Source organism: Dendroctonus ponderosae, unplaced genomic scaffold (assembly GCF_020466585.1).
Source record: "Dendroctonus ponderosae isolate FM_Combo_2020 unplaced genomic scaffold, Dpon_F_20191213v2 Dpon_F_20191213_6, whole genome shotgun sequence".
Taxonomy (NCBI): Eukaryota; Metazoa; Arthropoda; class Insecta; order Coleoptera; family Curculionidae; genus Dendroctonus; species Dendroctonus ponderosae.
Window position 1 is genome coordinate 2,734,825 of NW_026018814.1, and position 23,161 is coordinate 2,757,985.

Consider the following 23,161-nt stretch of genomic DNA (forward strand, 5'->3'; position numbering starts at 1 on the left):
CTGATGGTAGTAGAGGAGGATTTAAAGCACTCATAAATTTTAAAATATTGTAAATAATCAGTGAATTGAACATATACAATACAATAGTTGTCTTCATCTATGGAATTGAATACGTGATAAAATCTACTTGTCTTCATCTATAATTAAAATTCCTCTCAAACTAAAATAGAGGCCGCTCCAAGAATGAGCGCGAAACCGGTCCCATCTAACCCCAAAAACAAAAGTATTTTTCTCAAACTTGGTCCCTAATCAAGTGAAAAGTCTGAAAATGATGCTCCAAAATACCGGCAAGTACAGGGCTGAGCGGCCAGAAAAGCCAGATCATCCTCAGGGTTCCGAGGCTGGTCCGGTTTTCAGGTATGTAAAAGTCGTTTGAAAAAGGGGGCCCTCCCAAACCGAGTGCCTCTTTTTAGGGAGGAAAGTTCAGAGTTCCGTATGCGCTTGGTCCTGGAAAATGATGTCATTGATGCGAAGTATGGGTTCAAAAAGATTGAGGATAATACACAGCGAACTGGGTTTCTGCTGAATATGCATTCAGTAAGTAGCTGGATAGTAAAGAAGCTTCCAAACTCAGCTAGGTTTTTGTAGAATGAAATCCTCGATGAGGACAAACGGCTGTGTGCTTCTGTGGACTTTTACTTCATGGAGGAAGACGGAACTAGATTCAAAGTTTCCTATCCGTTCATGCCCTATTTCTACGTCCTAACGAATCGCGAATTGATTGAGGAAGTTAGCCAGCATCTTTCGAAGAAGTATACAGGGATTTTCGGTAAAATTGAAACCGTTGCAAAGGAGGATTTGGATCTGGTAGAGTTGGCAAACTTACTCGTCTTGACCAGTTCTAGACTACCCAATTTTAGCCCAACCACTTAATCGGGTTGAAGCAGAAGTACATCAAACTATCGTTCTACAACCAAACAGACCTGACAAAAGTCAGGAAGGACTTGCTAAGGGAGGCAAAGAAAAACAAAGCTAGACTGAACGAGAATTCCTATTATACTGAAATGCTCGCAACTCATTTAACCAACAATATGACTGAGAACGTAACAGCCAAAGTTTCAACTAACCAAATGGAGAACATTTTAGATATCAGGTGCCCTTTTATTCACTGGGAGTCTTCCTCAAAAAACTCACTACTGTTTCTTTAGAGAATACGATGTTCCCTACCATGTAAGAGTTTCCATAGACCTGAAAATATTCTGCGGGTCCTGGTACACAGTAAATGCTGCAGGAGCCTCATCGCCCTCAATCGTTCCCAGGAGCGACATTATTGAACGTCCTGAGCCGATAGTTTTGGCATTCGATATCGAAACCACCAAGTTGCCCTTAAAGTTTCCCGATGCTGCAAGTGATCAGATTATGATGATTTCTTATATGATCGACGCTCAAGGTAGAACACTAAAACCTTATGAAGGCGCAATCTGAATCACTCTGTAACTAGGGTATTTGATCACCAATAGAGAGATTTTGTCAGCCGATATAGAGGACTTTGAGTACACGCCCAAACCAGAATTTGAGGGAAAATTTACGATTTTCAATGAGCCGAACGAAATGCGGCTGCTCCAGAAGTTTTTCGACCACATAATGGACGTGAAGCCGCATATTTTCGTCACATACAACGGAGACTTTTTCGATTGGCCCTTTATTCAAGCCAGAGCAGCGATGTATGATTTAGGTACAATCCAAACGCATAACACCTAAAAACTGTTGTGTTCTTGTGATTTTAAGCGGTCGTGGTTAGGAATTGCACATCTTCAGACGTGGTGGCTATGCCTTAAAATCACCAAAAACTCAACAGTTGTTGTAAACCTTAACTAATATTTTCCGATTATTCCAGACATGAAGCAGGAAATAGGTTTTGCGCCTAACAGGGAAGGGATTTTTTGGAGCAGACCCGCTATGCACATGGACTGTTTGTGCTGGGTAAAGCGCGACTCTTATTTGCCAGTTGGTTCGCAAAACTTAAAGGCTGTGGCCAAGGCGAAACTTCGGTGAATGAATTCAAGCTTTGCCCAAATAGTGCGTTTTTTAAAGTTGATTTTCCAGATATGACCCTGTGGAATTGGATCCAGAGGAAATGTGCCCCCTTGCAGTCTCAAATCCGCAAGTTCTCTCAAACTATTCAGTGTCTGATGCAGTTGCAACTTATTATTTGTACATGCAGTATGTGCACCCATTTATTTTCGCGCTCTGCACTATTATACCTTGTGAGCCTGATGAGGTTTTGAGGAAAGGATCCGGTAAGTTTTTATCATGCAGTTTCATTCAGCTCAATGAGGACTGGTGAGCTTGCAGGTACTCTATGTGAAGCCCTGCTCATGGTGGAGGCTTTCCATGCAAACATAATTTTCCCCAATAAGGAGGAGACTGTCCTGAATAAACTGACGCAGGATGGGCACGTTTTGCACCAGGAAACTTATGTAGGCGGCCACGTTGAAGCATTGGAAAGCGGCGTGTTTCGAGCCGATATTCCCTGCAGGTTTAGGTGAGTTCCTGCGCTTAAACTTAAACCAAAACTGCTACTATGACAGTTTTACATAGAATTGCCCCTGAAGCAGTGGACGCGCTAATAGAGCAAATCCCAAAAACGTTGGAGCACGCCATAGTCATCGAGGAAGGTGTTCCGATGGAAGCTGTTACCAATTTACAAGAGCTAATCGACGACGTTAAAGCTAAACTACTTTGCCTAAAGGTTGCGAGTGAGGCATTTGATGTGATTGAATGATTTAATGTGGAAATTCAGGATCAACCGATGCGGTTGGAGCGCCCATTGATCTACCACTTGGATGTGGGGGCGATGTACCCCAACATAATCCTAACAAATCGGCTGCAGCCCTGTGCAATGGTAGATGAGACTATTTGCGCAGCCTGTGAATACAACCGGCCTGGCGCGCTTTGCCAAAGGGAAATGGCTTGGATGATGAGGGAGGAGTTCTGTGCGTATAAAGCTTGAACGAATAAGGATGATTTTAAGCCTCTGATTTGTTGCAGTGCCGGCAAAGCGCGGCGAATATGAGCGCATCCAGCAACAGCTGGAGATGGAGAAGTTTCCGCCTCTGTATCCGGGCGGGCCCCAGAGAGCTTTCCATCAACTGTCCAAAGTGGATCAGGCCAATGTGGAAAAAAAGCGGTTGGAAGTAATAATAACACCCATTTGTTGGCTGGTTAAGCTAAAAAACCGGTCGATTTCCAGGTTTACTGCAGAAGAGTTTATAAAAAGTTGAAAATAACCAGAGTCGGCGAAAAAACCACCACAATTTGCCAAAGGGAGAACTCCTTCTACGTGGATACTGTCAGGGCGTTTAGAGATCGCAGGTAATTGACTAAAAGAGTTTTGGTTTGTCGACTGAAGCTTGATTCGTTTGCCGCAGATATGAATATAAAGGGCTTTCGAAGAAAGCGAAGCAGTCGGTGCAAGATGCCTTGAAACTGGGAGACGCTTCGGAAATAAAATCGGCCAAAAACCGAGAAGTGTTGTACGATTCGCTCCAGCTGGCGCACAAGTGCATTTTGAACTCATTTTATGGCTATGTGATGCGTAAGGGAGCGCGCTGGTACAGCATGGAAATGGCTGGCATCGTTTGCTTCACCGGAGCCAATATTATAATGAAGGCCCGAGAGATTATTGAACAGGTACCAAACTTTATAGTTTTTGCCGAGTTTCCAGGAAGGTTAAAATTCCAGATCGGCAGGCCTTTGGAATTAGACACTGATGGAATCTGGTGCATTCTGCCAGCCTCGTTTCCGGAAAATTTCACCGTTCTGACCACTCATGAGAAAAAGAAGAAGTTCGTCATTTCCTATCCGAACACTATTCTCAATGCGATGGTTAGTCGGCCAGAGGATGCTAAATAGAGGATTTATGCTTGTTTTTAGGTAAAAGAACATTTCACTAACCACCAATACCACGATCTAGTGAATGGAGAGACGTTGGAATACACTATCAGGAGCGAAAATTCAATTTTCTTTGAAGTCGACGGTCCTTACAAAGCGATGGTCCTACCGGCCAGCAAAGAGGAGGGCAAGAAGCTGAAAAAACGATACGCTGTTTTCAATTTCGATGGCTCGCTCGCTGAACTCAAAGGGTACGGCTTTCTGCTAGCATTCCGAGTTTTTTGCATGTTTCTTTGCAGATTCGAGGTAAAACGCCGCGGAGAATTACAGCTGATAAAAAATTTCCAATCTTCAGTCTTTGAGGCCTTTCTGAAAGGCGACAGCTTGGAAACGTGTTACGCAGCCGTTGCTCAGGTATTGTTTGCCCAATGCCGCACTTAAACGAAGACTGACTGTGTTTTTAGGTGGCCGATTATTGGCTGGATGTTCTGTTCTCCCACGGGAAGAACATCCCCGACTCAGAGTTGTTTGAGTTGATTTCGGAAAATAGATCAATGTCCAAGAAATTAGAGGAGTATGGCGAGCAGAAGAGCACCTCTATTAGTACGGCGCGTCGTTTGGCTGAGTTCTTAGGCGATCAGATGGTCAAGGACGCCGGACTCGCATGCCGATATGTTATATCCAAGAAACCTATGGGAGCGCCTGTAACCGAAAGGTACTGATTTCTTTCGGGTCTAAGGGGATTTCAAGTAAAATGTTGTGTTCTAGGGCCATTCCATTGGCGATCTTTCAAGCAGAAGAAGCCATTCAGAAGCACTACTTGAGAAAGTGGCTCAAAGACTCGTCCATCAACGACTTGGACATTAGGGAGATTTTGGATTGGAGCTACTATATCGAGCGGCTGGGCGGCGCCATCCAAAAGATCATTACCATTCCGGCGGCCATGCAAGGGGTGAGAAATTTTCAAACTTTGAAGCTTGTAATAAAAAATGTGGCTTGAAAGGTACCAAATCCAGTACCGCGGGTTAGACATCCTGATTGGCTGCACAAGAAGATCTTGGAGAAGAACGACACATACAAACAGAGGAGAATAACGGACATTTTTTCCCGATGTGCTAAGCCGGCCAATGATGAGCCGTCGTCCAGCAGAAATGAAGACGCCCCTAAAGAGCAAACTGGCTCTGTATTAGTAGGTGATATAGAGGATGTCGGGGGAAGGGAAACATCGCCCACGTTCAAAAGACCAGTAGTCAACGTGACTAAGAGAAAACGGACTGTGGATACCGAAAATGCATTCAGTGAAGCCGAACTGGACAACACCTGGAGGGAAGTGCTGGGAAATCCCCCAGCATGGGGCAGCACAAAAGTACTGCATCCCGCATTCCAACGTGTTGCGCATAGAATAAATCACCATTCTTTCAGGAAAGCCACGAAACTTGGATACGCTTCCAGAAGCGAAAGTGGCTGTTCCAGTCGCTTCAAAAGAACATGGGCAGCAAAAACAAAAGGAGGAAAACCAAAGGCAGTTTAGCCGTTTTAAGGTAAACGCCTCAAAGTGCATCGAAACTGGCAAAAACTTTTGATTTTAGGTCTTCAGCGCCTGGAACTTTGGGCACTTTCCTCCAGAAAACTCAGAGAACTCTCCTAACCACTCCCTGGCAAGTTTTGCAAATTCAAGCCACAGGTACTGCGGGAGTTTTCAAGTTATGGGCGCTGGTAACAAATCTAAATTACTCGACTATCCCGTGCTCATAACAAAAACAATTTTTTGTAGGTCGACACTGAGCTATACTCAGTCAAACTCCACGTTCCCCGGATTTATTACGCCAATTTGAAGACGCCTAAAGCTGCTGACGAGTGCAACTTGTTCAAGAAATGCAACCGCACCTTGCCTAGATCGAGGCACGTTTTTCATTTGTACCGATACTCGATTCCCGAGAAAATGTTCTTGGACAACAGACAGTATGTTAGAGACACTGGAGTTTTATGGAGGGTTATCGCTGATGTTTTCCAGAGAAGTGCTCGAGTCTGCTCTGACTGATCCGACCATTGAAGGCATTTATGAAACAAAAATGACGCTGCTTTTTAGAGCTCTTTTGTCCACCAGTTGCGTAGTCAAAGTGTCTAGAGGCGTGACTAGTCTTGATACATTCACTCTGGAGGAGCTGGACAGCGTCTCTTTGCACAAGCAGGCATATTTGGCCAAAGATGCCATTAAGCATCTGTATTTGTACCATCACAGGTACACAGGGTGTTTCACTGAATTATCTAAAGCTTTTTACATACATAGCTTGGTTCTTTCAGGCATGCTTCCAAACCGCAGCATATGTTTGCCCTATTTCTAACGCCCTTGCAGAAATGCCTGGTTATAGTGGTTGATACTGTGAGGACCAACTTGATGCCCAACATGAGCAATTTGTACTCATCGGAACGTTCTGCTAAGTGAGTAAGTTTTGTGAAAAATGCTTTTACGTTTGCAACATCCTTTGATAGAAAGGAGAAAATTTCGGAAGAACTACTGCCGCCCGAAGGAGTGCAGTTTGAGGTCAGAGTGGAAACTGCCTTGAGTCAAGTCTTCAAAATACTGAGTAAGGCCCTACAGGGCTACAAAGAAGAGCGGAAAGGTCCCACGCTTTTGGCCATTCAAAGCACCATGGATATTCAGGTGCTGCAAAGCAGCATTGGATCGTTGGGCGACTTTCCGCAAACTCAAATTTTCGTCAGAGTAAGACGCTGGATTATCGGGGGTTTTAGTGTTAAAACTGATAATTTTCAACCAGGATGAAGATGAACTCTACAATGTCCTGGACTGGCAAAAACTGGGGGCTAAAGCTCTTGTGCGGCATTATTTGAACAGCGAATCCGCATTGGATATAATGGTAGAACAGAGTCGCTATTTCCATATTCCAGTGGGCAATTTACCGGAAGATGCTGCCCTGTTCGGGGCAGATCTTTTTTACGCCCGGCATCTTACCAAAGCCAATCACGTGCTTTGGTGTTCGCCCTTTGATAAGCCGGATTTAGGAGGGTGTGAAGAAACTGACACCAGGTTAGTGCAGCGCACAGAAATGTTTAACCATTAAAAGAACCTTTTTAGATTATTGGCCGATGACCAAGAGGGCTCAAGCGAAGTATGCAACATGCCAGGCTGGTACTCGTCGGTTTGCGTCGAGCTGGATATAGACAGTTTGGCCATAAATACCCTTCTTCAGTCCCACCATGTAACTGACATAGAAGGAATGAGTAACGCCACGAGTTTCGGCTCTAATCAAGGCACCTCTATAGACAATATGCTCTCGGGCAACGCCCCGATTGTCTATAGTGAATCCAACCGATGCGCCGAGGCTTTTAAGGTCCTCCGGACGATGGCTAGCACTTGGATGAGGGACATTTCTCAACATGACAATGTGTATGCAGACTTCCAAGTTGTACACTTTTATAGGTACACCCAGTTCAAATCAATCATTCAAAGCGGCATTAATCCTGTGTTTCCACTAGATGGTTGAGATCGTCGAAGGCTCTGCTATACGAACCAGCGTTGCTCAAAACGCTGCAGACGCTAATGAAGAAGCTGTTCTTGCAGCTGGTCGCCGAATTCAAGCGACTGGGTTGCATTATTGTTTACGCCAACTTTAACAAGATAGTGGTTTGCACTAAGAAGAGTAACGTGCAAGATGGGCTGGCCAATGTGGAGTTTGTGGTCAATTCCATTAGAAACAGGGAGCTGTTTCACTCGATTGAAATCAGCTACAAGTGAGTTTCTGTGCGCCGTGCTTAATGAGCGACTGTTGCAATGTAGTTTTGCGTTGCAGGCGCTGTTGGGAGTATTTGGTTTGGCTGGATTCAGCAAACTATGCAGGCGTTCTGGGCAAAGCCCCTCAGAACTTGGAGGAAATCCCAAATCACAGCGACGAAGCGGATAATGAGGAAAGCGACGATAATGACGACGACTCAGAAGTATGTGGCACTTGCCAGTAAAACCCCTACGGTCATGCATAAATCCGAATGTTCATTTTCAGCCAGTGGTAAACTGCCATTGGAACATAGCCGAGCAGCTGCCAGAAGGGGCCGATTGCAGGCGCAGCTTCGAAGCTGTTATTGCCGGCTACATTAACGCGATTTACAGGAAACTGAAGCAGCGGACAACGGTGACAATGCCCGTGATCCTGAGCCAGCCCTCATTTGGTCTGGCCAATCATGAGGATGTGGTGGACTATGCCAAAGAACTGCTCTCTGGCGAAATCAGCCAGAATTTGTTCAAGTAAGTAGGCAGTAGAGTGGCGATGGTTTTGTGGACAGCAACAATTTTTAGAATAACTGAAACAGTCAACCGCGTCCTTAAGCGTGCAGCTGATGGAACAAGTGCTGCTCTGGGCTTTGTGAACTCTGTTTGCCATATTTTGGGACTGGATCCTGCTGTGGAAGAGGTTAAATTAATCAAGCAATGTTTCACGTTATTAATCCAGGCTCTTCTATTCAGGTTGTAGATCACTTAAAGAGCAATTTGCTGAGGCTGGTGGGAATTGGGGAATTTTCAGCAAAAGCCACTTGGGCAGACACCACCATTTCTTACATTGTTCCGCAAATTATTTGCAGAAAGTGCAATCATTGCAGGGACATTGGTGAGTCAAATTGACCGGAGTTTAGGAATGCTCTAACGCATTTTTCAGATTTGGGCAGAGATCCGTATAGGACCGACCACTCTTGGAACTGCCCGAACTGCGAAGCTTCATACAACAGTGCGGAAATTGAAAGTTTTCTGCTTGAAACGATTTCTCGGAAGTTCCTGGCTTACAACCTGCAAGACTTACAGTGCGAAAAATGTAATCAGGTAAGAGCTGAAAATGAATGCACTTTGAGCCTTGATGGGAATTTGGTTCTGTTCGGGAGCGAACACAACTTCCGGCTAGCGAAACAGAACCAAATTCCTATCAACCATTGCGTTCATTTGACTCAACCAAGATATTTTGCAGATTAAAATGGAAAATCTAATAAAACATTGCCAGTGCGCTTCCAATTTTCGGTGCCTGGTTTCGAGGAAAGACTTGATTAAACTGCTGGAGACGTTTTTGGAATTGGGGGAAAGGTTTGCCATGCCCGCCCTAGCGGAAACTGTTAGACAGATTTTAGCGCTGGCTTAGGTGGTTACTAAGCTGGATATTATGTTTGTTTTTAAACTTAAGTTATGTTCAATAATATTTTTTTACTGCCATTGGGGATTTATTCGCAAATCCTCAAAAAGATACACCTTATAGTGGATTCGATTTAATCGGGAAGTTTTCCAAAGGTGTTTAATAACAGCTAAGACCTAAGAGACAGGGAAATGTACAAAATGTTGCAGTTTACTTGCTAGGTTCCAAGTTGATGGGGTCGATAACTGGGTCCTGGAATTTCAACTCTGGAAATTTGGTCATGTCGACGCCGGAGTCGCCGCCGAATTGCTTGGCGACTTTTTCCAGTTCCTGCTTCAGCTCCCTTTCCAATTCTGGGGTAGGTTCTACCAAGGATTTTCCACTGGAAAGAGGACAATTCAAATTTAGTAAAATTGGCACTTGGGCCTAATAGTTTCTAGTTTATGGCCTTATCATCTTCAAGCCTTATAAATTCCACATATTCCACTAACAAGGACTTCGTACCTATTGCTTTTCTGTTTGTATTCTCTGATTTTGTCCACAAATAGCTGCTGAATCGGATCGGTAGCTTTTTGCAGGCATGGAGCCAAAATCCCGATGTTGCGGCTGTGAATGGCACTCCTCACTGAGGTCTTCACGTTACTCAATATCTGGTAGGACAGCATCTAATAGCAGAAAAACCTTTTGAACTCAACGGGCTGAAATTATGTAACCGTGTATTTTTCGAAGCAACTGCAATTAAGCCACATAATTACACCTGCAGGTGTGCCGGGATTAAGGCAGATACTATGAGGGACATTTTTATCCATTACCTACCTTGGTTGGAGAGTTTGCAATAAAGGGAAAAGAACCTTTAGATCTAAAAAAAGCCCGACTGTGAAATAATGATTAAACTCTGACAGATGTGGAAGTGACGTCTTGGATTCGAAGCTACTTTCGGCTAAAACTGGCAACACTGCACTAGGCGCCAGTAAATATCATTGGAATTTATTTCAAATACAACGCACACATTCTTCAACTATTTCAAGCAATTAACCCGAATGTTATAGCTAGCGCGTTTACATAGAACTAAAGTTTAAAAAATTAGAACACAATAATAAAATTTAGTTATTTATATGACCTTGTCCTTTGGCCACATCGCTGATACATTGCCAGGTGCCTTCGGCATTTTGCGACCAAAGCGATATTCGATTGTCTCCTCCAGACACGGCGAGGATATTTCCGTTTAGAGACCAGCTAACGTTCCAAACGACATCATCGAATAAATGCAGAATGGTTGAGTTCCAAGTTACACAGTCATTAGACGTCCAAATGACCACTCGCCTATCTTGGGAGCACGAAGCTATAGTATGTCTGTGTATACCTACAGATGGGGCCCAGGCCACATCTCTAACCCAATCAGAATGGACCTAGAAAAAACATTTCGCATTGTAACTATGCAACAACTTGCTCCTTATGAGTGGATCAGTTACCTCCAGTTTACTCTCCTCCACCCACTGATCACCAGCCTCTTTCCAAATCTTAACCAAGTTGTCACATCCACCAGAAACCAGCCGTTTAACCAACGGTTGTTGTTCATTTTCATTTCCATTGAACAGAGGCGTGGTGGCTGGGGCCCAACTGACAGAATTACACCCAATGGCATGGGCGTTTTGAATCTTCTTGGCATCCCAACTGTTTGTTTCGGGGGTGAAAGTCAGGACTGAAATTGAGCCATCACTACTGCCTGCAAAAAGGCGCAGGTTCAAATGTTTAGTTCAAAGGGCCAAGCCGCTTTCTCACCGCAAGCCAGGATTAGACCAAACTCAGCAGGGGCAAACTGTACAGAGTTAACACTGGAATCGTGGTTGGTGTACTCGTAGTACTTGGCCCATTTCCTATTTGTCTCCTTCCAAATGATCACCCTCCTGTCGTAGGAGCATGATGCCAGCAGGTTGCCGAACTTCGGGTGGCTCCAGGCGATCTGCCAGACGGGGCCGAAATGCCCCTTTAAGTCGTCTAACAAGGCCGAAGCCCCGTTCCGTATGTTGTAAACTTTAACGCTATTATCCGATGAACATGTCGCCAATCGGAGGCCGTAGTAATCCACTTCGGCGTCGTGGATCATGTCTTCGTGGCCCGTGTCCACTGAGTTGATTATAGACACCATTTTGCAAGCTTTTTGGGGCCCAAAGACTCCACAAACAAACTACCAAGAAAAGTTGGGTTAGAACTGGTGATGGTGACGTGTAGAATTTGACATGCCGCTTATTTCATCTTCTGTTTTTACATCGATTGATTGTGCAGCTTTATTTATAAATGGAAATACGCCTATCCTACTTGCTCTCTTGCGGCTGTCTCGTTCTAGCACATGCAAGCCTGATTTGAGACGACACTAGGCAATTAGTCATTTACAACGTTAATATTTAAACACTAATCGATTCCTCCGATGATCTCAGCTGCAAGCTGATTGGTTCCCGGTTACGTCACTGTCAAAAATCTATTTTTAGGGAAGCGCACGCGTCTCCGGGTTTTATTTCCACCATTTCTCTAATTTATTTGTTGTTGATTGTTTATTAAATTAAATTTTCCAATCGGTTTCGCCACAGGATTCAGCGCGAAACAGCGGAACGACGAAAAGGCTTTTGAGGTAATCCTAACCTGCAAATTGGCAAGTAAGGAGCGAAGCCCCAGTGATTTTGGGGCCATTGCAAATGTTTACGTTCGCCCCACGTCAGGAAGCACGAATATGTTACGCCAGCGTTTCTGATTCGATAAATTTCTGTTGCAGACTCGCGGTTTTTGTCGAAAACATGAAACTACGCTAAGGGAAAAACGAACGACCATTATTTAACCCGTAGACGAAGACATGGGGGCTTTCCTTGAGAAACCCAATACTGATAAGTTCCAGGAGGTTGGAGAAGGAAATGGACTCAGGTAAATTGCTCTTTGGAAAGCCAATTACATAATCAAGGGGGTTTTCGTTTGAATCTTGGCGGGAACTGATGGAAAAATTGGCAATCAATGACCGACTATGCATAAAGGAAAATTGCTTCTTCATGCATAAAAAATAGGCCTGATTATTTGATGGCATTAAACGAACAGTGGGATCTTCAGTGGGTATTGTTTCAACCCAAAAGTGTTTCGTTTCTTTTGATTATTTACAGAGCAGTCATCTAGCGCAAGATAGGTAGTTTTCCAACTACATCATTGTACATTCGCAACAAACGCATTCAAAAATCAACGCTTATTTGTTTTTCTAATTTATTTAAGTCACATGAATTTCGTTTCTGGTAAATATTGATTTGAGAGCAAACAATGAAAGTATCACTTAATTGCATGCAAGTGCTAAAGTTGAGTCATTATTCACGAGTCCCTATAGTGATTCCCAAATTAGTCATTGCAATAATTGTCTTTCTGCACCCAATAAACAGGTTGACTCAATCCGCTTATTTAACTTTTTAACTTTTTTATGCAGTGGGTTCAAATGATATATATAGAGCAATTTATTTTTGTTCTAGATATGCAGTGGCCAGTATGCAGGGATGGCGCGTGGAAATGGAAGACGCACATAGCGCCAAATGTGCAGGACTTTGTGACGACGAGCGTCTACGAGATTGGTCGTATTTTGCTGTGTTTGATGGGCATGCGGGGGCTCGGGTCTCGGCCCATTGCGCCGACCATCTCCTCGACGCCATAGTGGCTCAAGAGGAATTCAGCGAAGACGTTATCAAAGGAATCAGACAAGGATTTCTGGGTAAGGACTATCATAGTTCAGCATCTATAATAGCAGATAAAATAGGTGCATTTGAGAGCTGCAAAACATTTTCACCAGAGACCAGAGAACAAGGTTCAAATGTTACTGTTGCCTTTGCAGAGCTGGATGACAAAATGCGCAACCTGCCTGAAATGTCTTCGGGCGAGGACAAATCAGGAACAACGGCCGTGTGCGCCTTCATCTCGCCAAAAGGCCTGTTCATAGCAAATTGCGGCGATTCCAGAGCAGTGCTCTGTAGGAACGGCAGCCCTGCCTTCAGTACACAGGATCACAAACCTGGCCTGCCCTCTGAAATGGCTCGCATAGTCAGAGCAGGCGGCAGCGTCATGATCCACAGAGTTAACGGTATTTAATGCCATCCTCCTTTTACAATTCCTTTAATTGAACCCGATGATTTACAGGCAGCTTGGCAGTGAGCCGCGCTTTGGGGGACTTTGAATATAAGAACGTGAAAGGGCGCGGACCCTGCGAGCAGCTGGTGTCTCCGGAGCCGGAAATTTTTGTGCAGGATCGCGATCATCGTCTTGACGAATTTCTGGTTTTGGCCTGCGATGGCGTCTGGGACGTTATGAGCAACGAGGACCTTTGCGCGTACATTCGCAGCCGCCTCCAGGTCACCGAAGACCTCAGAGAAGTGGCCGGACAAGTTATTGATACCTGTTTGTACAAGGTATTTTACCAGTGTTTATTGCCAAAGAACGGTCTACCTAAACGGGGTTTTATTGCAGGGCAGTCGCGACAATATGTCCATCGTGCTGGTCGTGTTTCCAGGCGCCCCAAGGCCCTATCCTGAAGCTATCCAGGCGGAACGGGACCTGGACGCCACTCTGGAAAGCCACATTAAAGGTTGTCTAAATTATGTTACTTGCCAAGAGTATCTATTTTGAGGATTAGCCGTCGTTTTTAAACCTCGTCAGTGATGTTTGGTTCAGTCAGAGTTCGTTGGAGAGCTGTTCGAGTGTGAATGAATTGCATCCGCAAAAAGCCCATCTAAACGAAAACAATGCAAAACGCTGCATGTGAAATAACTGTTTTAAAAATGTCAAAAACTAATTTGAGTTCCCATATACAGGGTGACAAATAACTAGAGGCGCATTTCTTTCGCAACGAGAATAAAGGCGTTTTGCTTGTGCGTGAGCCAGTTCACGCTGGATTTTGCGGTAAAATTCCAAATCTCAACACTCTTTAACATTAGATTAACCAAACATCACAATCTAGTCAAATATTCTAGTCAATTTTCCTTTGTTGTGTGCCATTTGAAGAGTTTAATCGTAGTTCCTCGGTAACTGTGTTCAGTTGTATTTAGTTCAAATTTTTGGTTAGTTGTAGATAGGTAAATTCGACCATAAAACTTAGTTCTGGGAAGAAATAGCCAGTTTTATCGATTTTCTTCAAGGCAAAACTTGCAATGCACTGATAAAGTACTAAGGAGGGAATTTGTGCATGAAAATCGCATAATGTTGAGTAGAAACACGTTTGTCCATCGGTTCTTCGAACCAGCTAGTTGAAAGGGTTGAAAGTCAGTATTATTTTTGCTTGTGCAATGAGGGAATGTTTTATTGGTGATGACCTTGTGATTTAGATTAGCAATTCTGCAATATTACAGTTAGGTATTCCTGTAAACAATATTTTCAGTAGGTTAGATGTTCTGATGTGGTCCAAGCCATCTCGTTGTTAGGTAATTGTAAAACAGTTAGATTATTTTAGGAAAATCCCCAATCATTCCGGTGAGTTAGTAATCACTCTTTGATATGACATAGAATGAGATTTCCCTACGCAAAGCTGAAACCAAAGCAATATACGTTTAGTCTTCCCGTAAACTAATTGATAATTTAGAAACTTTTCAGTATTTTCAAGTATACGTAGAGGCGAAAACCGATTAATAGTAATATGTTGAATTGGCATGTAATAATTAGAATGTTCAATTGTGCCTTAGTCCCTGTACCCACGTGATTACTGATGTACTTAGATACAGTCAGTTGATTTTTAAATCACCAAAGTGCCCCCATCCTTGACTTTTACACGGTACTTGCCAGCTTTGGAAACTTGTATTTGAACGCGTTTTGTAGCTAGCAAGCACCTGATTTGTGTTTGATATGCAAACCGAGTACATCGATTGATTCTTTAAAACTTCGGCTGCAGGTTTGAATATTTAACATGAATTTCCCCCTGTTTACAATCACTAGATATTGTTATCGACGATATATTGAACAGTCCAGTTACCTCAAATATGCACTTTACAATCACCGATCTAATGCACTATTTTTGAGGGTCGCTAAAAATATATCGTTGGTCCCGCATTCTGTATTTAATCTCGCGTTAAATGTTTCGTTTAACAAATGACCACTTACTGAATAAACGATTCAACCGGAGAGTATTGGCGTTTTATTGATACCATTTTTTTTCTTTTTCCAGAAATCATTCGGGATCAGAAACAGATCGAGTTTGTAGAATTAGTTTCGAAACTTGATTCGATGGAGATTGAGGGCCTTCCACCGGGAGGCGGATTATCTTCTAAGTAAGTTTTTATTTATTTTCTTTTTAATTAAGTCGTGGAGTTTTTTTGATTCTTTTTGAAGCTTTGAAGCATTTTAAGGTATGGGCTTTTCGTTCTGAGTGCGCGCAAAATGCCCCCCTTCACAAACTTTGATAAACATTAGTACAATTTTTGGTCCAAACAAAAAGCAGTTGAAAAAGCTGAAAAGCGTAAATGTGTGGCGGCAATTTTTGCACGCAATTGAGAGGCGCGGGGCAAAATGCGCCAATTGCAAGCCATTAAGAGAAGATAATTTTTTGAAACTTACCAGTGAGTGACCATTTCCGTATCCATTTAATTCTTAGTGCAGAATCTCTTAACAAAAAACTTCAAATGCTCACTTTGAAGTTAAAGGAGCCCTATTTGACAGAAATGTGTTTCTGTCTTCTGTTTACTGTCAGTAGACGTGGAAACAAGTCGAAAACTTTAGGTTATTTTTGTTAAACCCGCACTTCCGATCGGGAAAATTGAGTGTGAAAAATGCGAAATTTTCCACAGAAAAATGAAAATTTCTTTAAACCTTCAGCGCTTGCAAAATTTTAATGTATTTTTTTTAAATTCTAATATCAAGAAAGCAAGATAAGGTTGTTGCTCCGCTTGACAGCAAACGTCAGATCGGTTCGGAAAATCGCGTTTTCGCTGTTAAAATCGCTCTATTTGTAGGGAAAATTGTTAAAAATGTGCAGAAAAACATTGATTTTCAGAAAATTTTATCGGGAGTGAATCGTGCACAACCGACACCGACGGCAATTAAACACAAGACTACTTGGACTCTTTTGGTCCAACTCAATACTCGAAAAAACTGACTAAAAAGAGTTTTTCGAGCTCTTCGGCCTTTTCACAAGCCAATTTTTTCCACGCCGGCCTCAAAAGACCCGGTTTATTTATATTTTTTATATTGCAGGCGAGCACTGATTGAACAAATGTACAAACAACTGTTACCCGATCGAGACGACACAGTAAGTCTGCATTTCGATTTTGACGGTTTTACTAATCAATAATTATATTAATATAAATAATGTATAATACACTCGTTTAAATAGACTTTGGGGATTAGTTTTGAGTTGTGGTTGGGACAAAATAAAGCTTAATCTGGGGTGTGTAGTTGCAAATGCATGTAGTCTGATAGTAAATCAATAAGTTTTATAATTTCTAGGACTTGGACTCGTACAACTAAGCGTAAGAAGAATGGCCACTATTTTTGTAATAAAGCATGTTTTGTAGGTCGCCAATCGAACGGCTCAAACGATTTTAAAGTTAAATGGAAAGATCATGTAACTTTCTATGTAAAACATTTAGACTCATCTCATATCAGTTAGGAAAGCTGCAGTTTTGCGCCCTTTACTTAAGCCATTATTTGCATTACGCATAAAGAATCTTGCCTTCATGGGCTTGAAAGTTTAGAGCAACCAAGTTTCATTAAACTGAAATTATCGTCTTCACTGCACATTATGTAAATTCTACAGATAGTTGCGGGTTTTTAGGATTTCAGTAGCATTAATAAGGATGTACAATAGGATTCGTGACAAATTATTGTAACCCATTTAAATACGGCCCTCATAGCGAAAAATAATGTTTTACCGATGAATGTTGTTACTTAAGCGTTTTTTCCTCGTTTAGCGACAAGGCCTAGCTGCTACACTAATGTTAAGTTGATGTTCTTGGATTTTGATTAATGGGGGGAATCTGCTCCACTAAGTCACGCGCCTTTAGTATTGCGTTTGCGACGGGTTTGTTTCCAATCAAGTCAATGTGTGACAATAATAATTGATTTGAATATTCAAAAACAATTTAATAGCTTTGGATAGACTGGCATCAGTAACCGGCATTATCCACTATCTTTAACTTAGGCGATTTTTAGCTTCATTAACCAGAATTTATACATACCTCCCTATTTTCTTATACGATTTTGTCCTGTGTACAGAAAATATATTTACTAAAATTTGAATAATTGACTCTTTGTGTAATGTTCCAAATTATTTCAAATTCGTTGTGATAGGAATGATGGTATAGATTAGTATATCCGTAGCCAACCAAAATAAGTCGAAAATTCTAGATAGTCTTCAATAGATTTTCGCAGGGTGTTCAATTCAAATATATCACCTTGTAGATTGATGTTAAATATAGAGAGTTCACTCGGTACAAGATGCTTTTTTCCGCAAAATGGCGCATTGTACAGAAATATAAGCACGAGTGAATAATAAGTAAGCACTATTCTATTTCTGGTGGTTACCGACAAGCATTTCGACCGGTTTTACACAGAGATTGGTCCAACCGTTGTGAAATCTCGTAATGGGCTCCTTCAAGCCTATGAGACATCATCACTTTTTTGGGTACTGCGCCCTAAAACCTATACGTTTACGTATATCACAATGTAAAAACTCAGAATGTGTGTGCTGTATAATATAAGATGGAACTTAGCCAGTAAGTAAATTTATTTGAATAAAGTTGTCGTTTGATTCTAATGAAACTTTGCACAATGTTAAATACCATGGATGATTTTAAAAAGTTTACTGAATACTCACTCATTAATACACATAAATAAGTAGTACCTATCTTAATTACAAAAGAGGGTTACTTAAATGCTAATTAATAAAATAAATCTTGCCCCTAAAATCACAACGGCTAAAACGAATTGAAAATTTTGGAACTGTTGATAAAGTAGCACTGTTTTATTCTACATAACTAGTACAAAAACAATATGCCTGCGTAGAACCAGTTATGTAGAATCTTGATGTCTGAAATCTAGGCAAATCGGGTAGAGGGTATAAGATAAGCTTACGGCTGCGTCCAGTTAGGAACAACCATGGTCTAACGCATTCGGTACCGATTCTCTTCAAACACCTCACAAAGTTCCCCTTTGAAATCCAACTTAATCACAAAGTCCAGATCGCGGTTATTCCGGGTGTTCGGCTTCATAGTGAAAGTACCGTGGATTTCCTCGCCCTTTTGCACAGTCATGTAATCCTCGAAGTAGAATACCGTTTGCTTCCAGTGAGTGTATGGGGCGTCTGGAGCAGTGGTAAACCCGATTCGTTTATGGCATTTGGTGAACTCCACAGTGAAATAGGTAACTAGCGCTTGGACATAGTCGTTTCTTCTCACCAACAAGTTAAAGTTTGACGAGAATGCCAAATCTTCCTTCTTCACCGTGTAGAGATCCACTTCCTTCACCAGCGCCGGATTCGAAACAATCTGTTTGGGGTCCACAACGTCAACTAATGGTTCACTTATTGCTACCTGAAAACAATACATTTGCACCTCAATGGAATCAATTTCCAAATTCCAACGCCCACCTTTCTAATTGAACTCATGTTGAAGCCATAAACATTGTCCCACCAATTAATTTTCTCGTCTTTGTACTGACGATCCTCGATGGCTGTGATGAACAAAGAGCAGCGGTCAGGGAAGAGCAGGCCATCGGGCTTGAGCCACTTGTCTCTGAAGGAATAATAAAACCGTGAAATCCACGAATACCATTAATGATGGAGCTCGAACCTTGCGAAAAGTACGGTGTCCAGCATGCTTTCGTAGAACAGGCAATAGCCCATCCATTCCGATATGATAATGTCGACTTTTTCGATGCCATCGGGAAGTGTGATTTCTTCTACTTTACCTAGAAGATTAACGGCAATAAAAAAACGATCACAGCAAATCCTCAATGGCAGGCTACCTTTAACAACGGTGATAATATGGTCCAGTTTGTTAGTTTCAACGATCAATTTCGCATATTCTACAATGTTCGAGCACTCTACGGCTATGACTTTCTTAGCTCCAGCGTTTGCAGCAAACATACTAAGAATTCCGGTTCCACAGCCTGGAATTGCAAACATGCTTAGCTGGAAGTCATTTATTGTGACCTGCTACCACCCACCTATATCCAAGACAATTTTTCCATTGAAAAGATGCATGTTATGGTACATAGAGTTCTTGTACGTGGTAGTTCGGATTTCGTCTTTCAACATTTCTTCGTGGATGCCGAAATGGGCGTAAGAGTCAAAGTAATAGTCCCTAGAGGTCATTTCTTCGGCAGGAACATCCTCCATCTTCTCGATTTTCGCTACGTGGTTGTTGGTAGTTGGCGTTATTTCCATACTATCCATCTTTGCTGTGTATCAAAAGAACATACGTGTTACTTGACTTTGCTTTACGAAAAATTCCAAATTGAAAAACTCCAGACTCCAATTTAGTTGCCCATCTTTAGATCCAATCGCAAACTCCTTCACACACGGCCTAATAATGTGTGATAAATTTATGCCGAGTAGTAATTGCGGTGCTTCTAAATCCATCAACTGTTCCCGTATGTTACATAAAGACAAAATAATGGTTTAAACAAGAACTGGACATTTCTGGAACTGTTATGCAAGGAATACTGGATCAAAGAGGTTTCACCTTACGCGCAAATCAAGCGTCCAGAATAACACAGGTCAACAACAGGGCTTTAATTGATTATAAAAATAAATCGAAAAACCTCGATTTAGATAAAGACGTTAGTTTCCGGAAATCAAGAATTTCCTGATAGCATTTAGCAGACCATACAGAGTGCTAGTAAACTGGTGCACCACTGACTGCTTTTAAATCACATTTCTAGTATACGAACAAATCAAGGATATTAGTAGTTGGATGACGAAATACAGTTCTTCACTTCTGTACACGACTCGGTCAAATGCATGAAAATCGCCTAGAAAAAACCATCGTGCAGGGCTTTGCGAGCCGATAGAACCGAAGAAGAACCTGCAGCTGCTCATCTAAAAATCTTTTTGTGATATTCCAAAAGACGCTTGTTCCATGGCCGTTAATCCTGGAGGCATTTTTGTCGGTTTGCTATGCCAATGAGTGTTGATTTGCTGGTGGGCTCAAACCGGCGGGCGCCATCACGATTTAAACCAAAAAACCTGCCGGAATGAATGCGGCAGATGGAGACGCAAAAAAACGCACAAAGCCAAAACCACCATAAGCATAATGCCGGTTAATGACACCATAGAAATACTATTAAAAACACGTGTTCTATTGCAATAAATCCGAGCAGGGCGCCAATGGAAGTCCTGCTGATGTTGGCTAGGGGAATTGGTAAGCGATTATAATAATACTTACCAATTTTTGGAGGTGAACTTTCGCAAATTTTCTCAATCTTGCCGCCGAAATCCACACTATGACCAAAACTTTTCGTTAAAGGAGAAATTGACGTACTGCCAGAAATGCCAGATGCCTTGAGAGCTGACATCCGTGACAGTGCGTTAGGATTTTTTCGTTTCTACCGCACTACATTGGTAACATTGAGCCAAATTGTTTACGTCAAAATAACCTGTACAAATAAACAAATTAGACGTCAATCAACAAAACAGAAATGCCCCATAATGGATAAATCGGAGAAAATGTTCCACCAGGCCTACTTTGGGGACATTCTCCATCTGAATGTCGGCGGGAAAAGGTATGGAGCCTATAAAGCCCCTATAAAGCCCGCAGCTTCACTGGAGGATTTTCCAGGTTTTCCACATCCAGGCAAACTCTCACTTTGATTCCCGATACGTTTTTCACGGCTCTTCTCAACGGGCAAATATCCAGCTTGCGAGACGAAAAAGGCTGCATCTTCATTGATCGCGATCCGGAGGTGTTCGCAGTGGTGCTCAACTATCTGAGAACCAGGGAAATCGACTTGAAGGCAATTGATTTGAGAACGTTGAGACACGAGGCTGAGTACTACAATATTGCCCCTTTGGTGCAACGCTTGATGCTATGTGAAGAACTCACGCAGTCCACTTGTGGCGATGTACTGTTTTATGGCTATTTACCGCCACCAGGCAAGTAGCAGCAAACACAGCAAATGAGGTGGCTGAACAGCAGTTTTTTAGCTGTACCCATTCAAGATCCTCCAGGCATCGTGGCGCCGACCGTTGAAGCCGCAGGCGTTCACAGGCCCATGTTACGGGACGGAGATCAAGAGCCAGATTCTGAGAATCCTGCTGGATCTGGAAGTGTGCAGCACCATCAGGCTGTGCATGGCAAGCCTCATGGTAAATCGGCTGAAGCTTCACAGAAAATGTCTTTGACTGGAGGGTGTTTTTAGGCCATTCCAGAAACTCCTCCTTTGAGCTGAGAATTCAGGCAGGGCTCCAAGCCAGCTACAGCCGCAGCTCTCAAGACTTGAGGGGCGTTGCTAATCGAGTCCATTCTAGGACTGCTTCTTTGGACTTGCGACATGCTCGAACCTCCTCAGCCGATCTCAATAAACTAGTCAGGAATGATTTGGGCCTGGTCTTTGGAACAACTAGTAAGTTGCAGAGAGTGTTATTTAAATCTCTCCCTATATTATTTTCCACTTTTAGATTCCAGCTGGGCGGACCCTTTGCGAGTGCAGATCATCAAAGCCCATCACAATTGGATTGTGGTGGCCTATGCGCATTTTGTCGTCTGTTACAGGCAAGTTCACTTCAGTGGGCCTTCGAGCTGCTCCCAAGTCTGCTGATATTTTTAGGCTAAAAGACGCCAGCGGTTGGCAGCAGGTATTCACGAGTCCTCACATTGAGAGCTGCATAGAACGAATAGCGATCAATGCCAAAATGGGGTCGACGGAAACATCGAAAATGGTCGCGATTTCGTATGGCAGCCAAGTGAGGCTGTGGGGCATCTCAGATGCCGGAACAAGAACAAATGTTGGTAGGTTTAGAGGGTTTTTTTCCCTGGCGTTTGCGAGCAGGCAGGAAAAACATAACGAGACTGGTTGTTTCAGGCACATTTAATCTGATGGTGCGGGTGGAATATCTGTTTTTTATCGGCAGCCAACTGGTAGCATTGTCCCCGTCTGGGAAGCTGGGCGTATGGCATGCAATGACCCAACATTGGCAAACTCAAGACGTGATGCCAATTGCTTCCTTCGACACTGCTGGATCCATTCTGTTGCTGGGCTGCAACAACGGCTGCATCTACTACATCGGTGAGAATATCCTCTAAACTTGTTGCGTTGGTTTTAGTGCGTCCCTTATTTGTAGATATGCAAAAATTCCCGCTCCGGATGAAGGATAACGACTTGCTAGTCACTGAGCTGTACAAGGACCCGAATAACGACACTGTGACGGCAATTTCAGTTTACCTCACACCGAAAACAAGTAGGTAGTTCAAGAATCTCTCATTTGCCTCCGTGGAATCCACTAGCCTTACCAAACCATCCCTTTCTGTCTTGGGTGCTAAAAACAATCACATGTAGCTCATTAGTGGGTACTTAAGCTCAGTAACTTAGGCCTTGTGTTTCATGCCAGCTTCAGAGAGAGGTCGCGAAGGTATGCTCCTATTTCAAGCTTTAACAACGTCTACACCCAGTTTCCCAAACGAAAAAGAGTTGAATCAGGGGCGGATCCAGCTTTAAAGTCAGGGGGGGTTATGTAGAAACATACAGTCTTCTGTTATCTATGAAATTAGAAAAATGATCGTCGTTTTGTGCAAGGGTGGCGCAAGATTATTGCAAAATTTCATATTTTCCGTTCCGTTTTGCATGTTTCTCGGAAGCAAAATGAGCAAGAACGCTCGTTTATACATCATTCCAGAGATAACTAAATGGCATTTATTCGAAGTTCAAGAACCATTGGAGCCACAGAATTCGTTTTGGCATCGTTCGATAGAGAATTGAAAAGTCGATTCAGTCGTAACAACGTGAGTGAGGAAGTTCGAGTAGTTTTGACCCAGAATGCGAAATTTGAATATCAGACACTTAGGTGCAAGATTATGCCAACATTCCATGTTTTCCGTCCTATTTTTGCTCATTTCTCGGAGGAAAAATGAGCAAGAACGCTCATTTGTTCATCATTCTAGACAGAAATAAATGGCCTTTTTAGAAAGTGAACCACGGATAGGGAAATGTTGGCAGTTTTCTCAAAAAATGCTTGAATTCAAGAAGTTTTACATTTG

The 23,161-nt window shown here is 42.6% G+C and overlaps 6 protein-coding genes across 9 annotated transcripts in view; 3 read left to right on the top strand and 3 right to left on the bottom strand.

Moving 5' to 3' along the window:
* On the top strand, positions 1 to 9,159 carry LOC109536243 (DNA polymerase epsilon catalytic subunit 1). Its single transcript, XM_019902359.2, has 35 exons — positions 1 to 357; positions 414 to 537; positions 589 to 807; positions 861 to 1,093; positions 1,149 to 1,390; positions 1,442 to 1,675; positions 1,838 to 1,991; positions 2,047 to 2,240; positions 2,296 to 2,485; positions 2,542 to 2,692; positions 2,744 to 2,936; positions 2,992 to 3,137; positions 3,194 to 3,315; positions 3,372 to 3,633; positions 3,685 to 3,828; positions 3,877 to 4,085; positions 4,134 to 4,248; positions 4,299 to 4,549; positions 4,603 to 4,786; positions 4,838 to 5,200; positions 5,257 to 5,375; positions 5,424 to 5,550; positions 5,609 to 5,796; positions 5,849 to 6,076; positions 6,139 to 6,276; positions 6,328 to 6,559; positions 6,615 to 6,883; positions 6,932 to 7,276; positions 7,333 to 7,587; positions 7,647 to 7,791; positions 7,854 to 8,095; positions 8,147 to 8,261; positions 8,315 to 8,456; positions 8,505 to 8,665; positions 8,808 to 9,159. Exons 1-35 carry the CDS (start codon positions 269 to 271, stop codon positions 8,973 to 8,975), a joined length of 6,693 nt encoding a protein of 2,230 aa, XP_019757918.2. The 5' UTR covers positions 1 to 268; the 3' UTR covers positions 8,976 to 9,159.
* On the bottom strand, positions 9,084 to 9,879 carry LOC109536253 (ATP synthase-coupling factor 6, mitochondrial). The gene is made up of 3 exons (XM_019902376.2): positions 9,783 to 9,879; positions 9,471 to 9,631; positions 9,084 to 9,348 (listed from the first exon to the last, which is right to left on the bottom strand). The coding sequence occupies exons 2-3, from the start codon at positions 9,629 to 9,631 to the stop codon at positions 9,177 to 9,179; spliced, it is 333 nt and encodes a 110-aa protein (XP_019757935.1). The 5' UTR covers positions 9,783 to 9,879; the 3' UTR covers positions 9,084 to 9,176.
* A 58-nt stretch (positions 9,880 to 9,937) lies between these two features.
* Positions 9,938 to 11,428, bottom strand: LOC109536251 (protein SEC13 homolog). The gene is made up of 3 exons (XM_019902373.2): positions 10,749 to 11,428; positions 10,439 to 10,692; positions 9,938 to 10,375 (listed from the first exon to the last, which is right to left on the bottom strand). Exons 1-3 carry the CDS (start codon positions 11,113 to 11,115, stop codon positions 10,070 to 10,072), a joined length of 927 nt encoding a protein of 308 aa, XP_019757932.2. The 5' UTR covers positions 11,116 to 11,428; the 3' UTR covers positions 9,938 to 10,069.
* On the top strand, positions 11,427 to 17,207 carry LOC109536249 (protein phosphatase 1A). Of its 3 annotated transcripts, XM_019902371.2 has the most exons (9): positions 11,427 to 11,595; positions 11,737 to 11,882; positions 12,467 to 12,702; positions 12,823 to 13,068; positions 13,125 to 13,393; positions 13,452 to 13,569; positions 15,139 to 15,241; positions 16,164 to 16,218; positions 16,416 to 17,207. In XM_019902371.2, exons 2-9 carry the CDS (start codon positions 11,815 to 11,817, stop codon positions 16,434 to 16,436), a joined length of 1,116 nt encoding a protein of 371 aa, XP_019757930.1. In that variant the 5' UTR covers positions 11,427 to 11,595; positions 11,737 to 11,814; the 3' UTR covers positions 16,437 to 17,207. The 3 variants fall into 3 exon arrangements, with proteins under 3 accessions (XP_019757930.1, XP_019757928.1, XP_019757929.1); XM_019902369.2 differs by lacking the exon at positions 16,416 to 17,207 and having other exon boundaries at positions 16,164 to 16,356; XM_019902370.2 differs by lacking the exon at positions 16,416 to 17,207 and having other exon boundaries at positions 11,445 to 11,620; positions 16,164 to 16,356.
* Positions 17,208 to 17,676: 469 nt separating this feature from the next.
* LOC109536248 (protein arginine N-methyltransferase 1-B) lies at positions 17,677 to 20,498 on the bottom strand. The gene is made up of 6 exons (XM_019902368.2): positions 20,354 to 20,498; positions 19,134 to 19,367; positions 18,933 to 19,076; positions 18,758 to 18,875; positions 18,556 to 18,700; positions 17,677 to 18,499 (listed from the first exon to the last, which is right to left on the bottom strand). The coding sequence occupies exons 1-6, from the start codon at positions 20,481 to 20,483 to the stop codon at positions 18,071 to 18,073; spliced, it is 1,200 nt and encodes a 399-aa protein (XP_019757927.1). The 5' UTR covers positions 20,484 to 20,498; the 3' UTR covers positions 17,677 to 18,070.
* Positions 20,499 to 20,526: 28 nt separating this feature from the next.
* Positions 20,527 to 23,161, top strand: part of LOC109536246 (BTB/POZ domain-containing protein KCTD3) — a 4,905-nt gene continuing 2,270 nt past the window's right edge. The window contains exons 1-8 of one of the 2 annotated variants that reach the window (XM_048667349.1): positions 20,527 to 20,690; positions 20,747 to 21,060; positions 21,112 to 21,273; positions 21,327 to 21,530; positions 21,586 to 21,679; positions 21,735 to 21,916; positions 21,990 to 22,193; positions 22,249 to 22,365. In XM_048667349.1, the coding sequence (XP_048523306.1) occupies positions 20,617 to 20,690; positions 20,747 to 21,060; positions 21,112 to 21,273; positions 21,327 to 21,530; positions 21,586 to 21,679; positions 21,735 to 21,916; positions 21,990 to 22,193; positions 22,249 to 22,365 (1,351 nt within the window). In that variant the 5' untranslated portion in view covers positions 20,527 to 20,616. The remainder of the gene's footprint in view (positions 20,691 to 20,746; positions 21,061 to 21,111; positions 21,274 to 21,326; positions 21,531 to 21,585; positions 21,680 to 21,734; positions 21,917 to 21,989; positions 22,194 to 22,248; positions 22,366 to 23,161) is intronic. The other variant, XM_019902366.2, reaches the window with a different exon arrangement.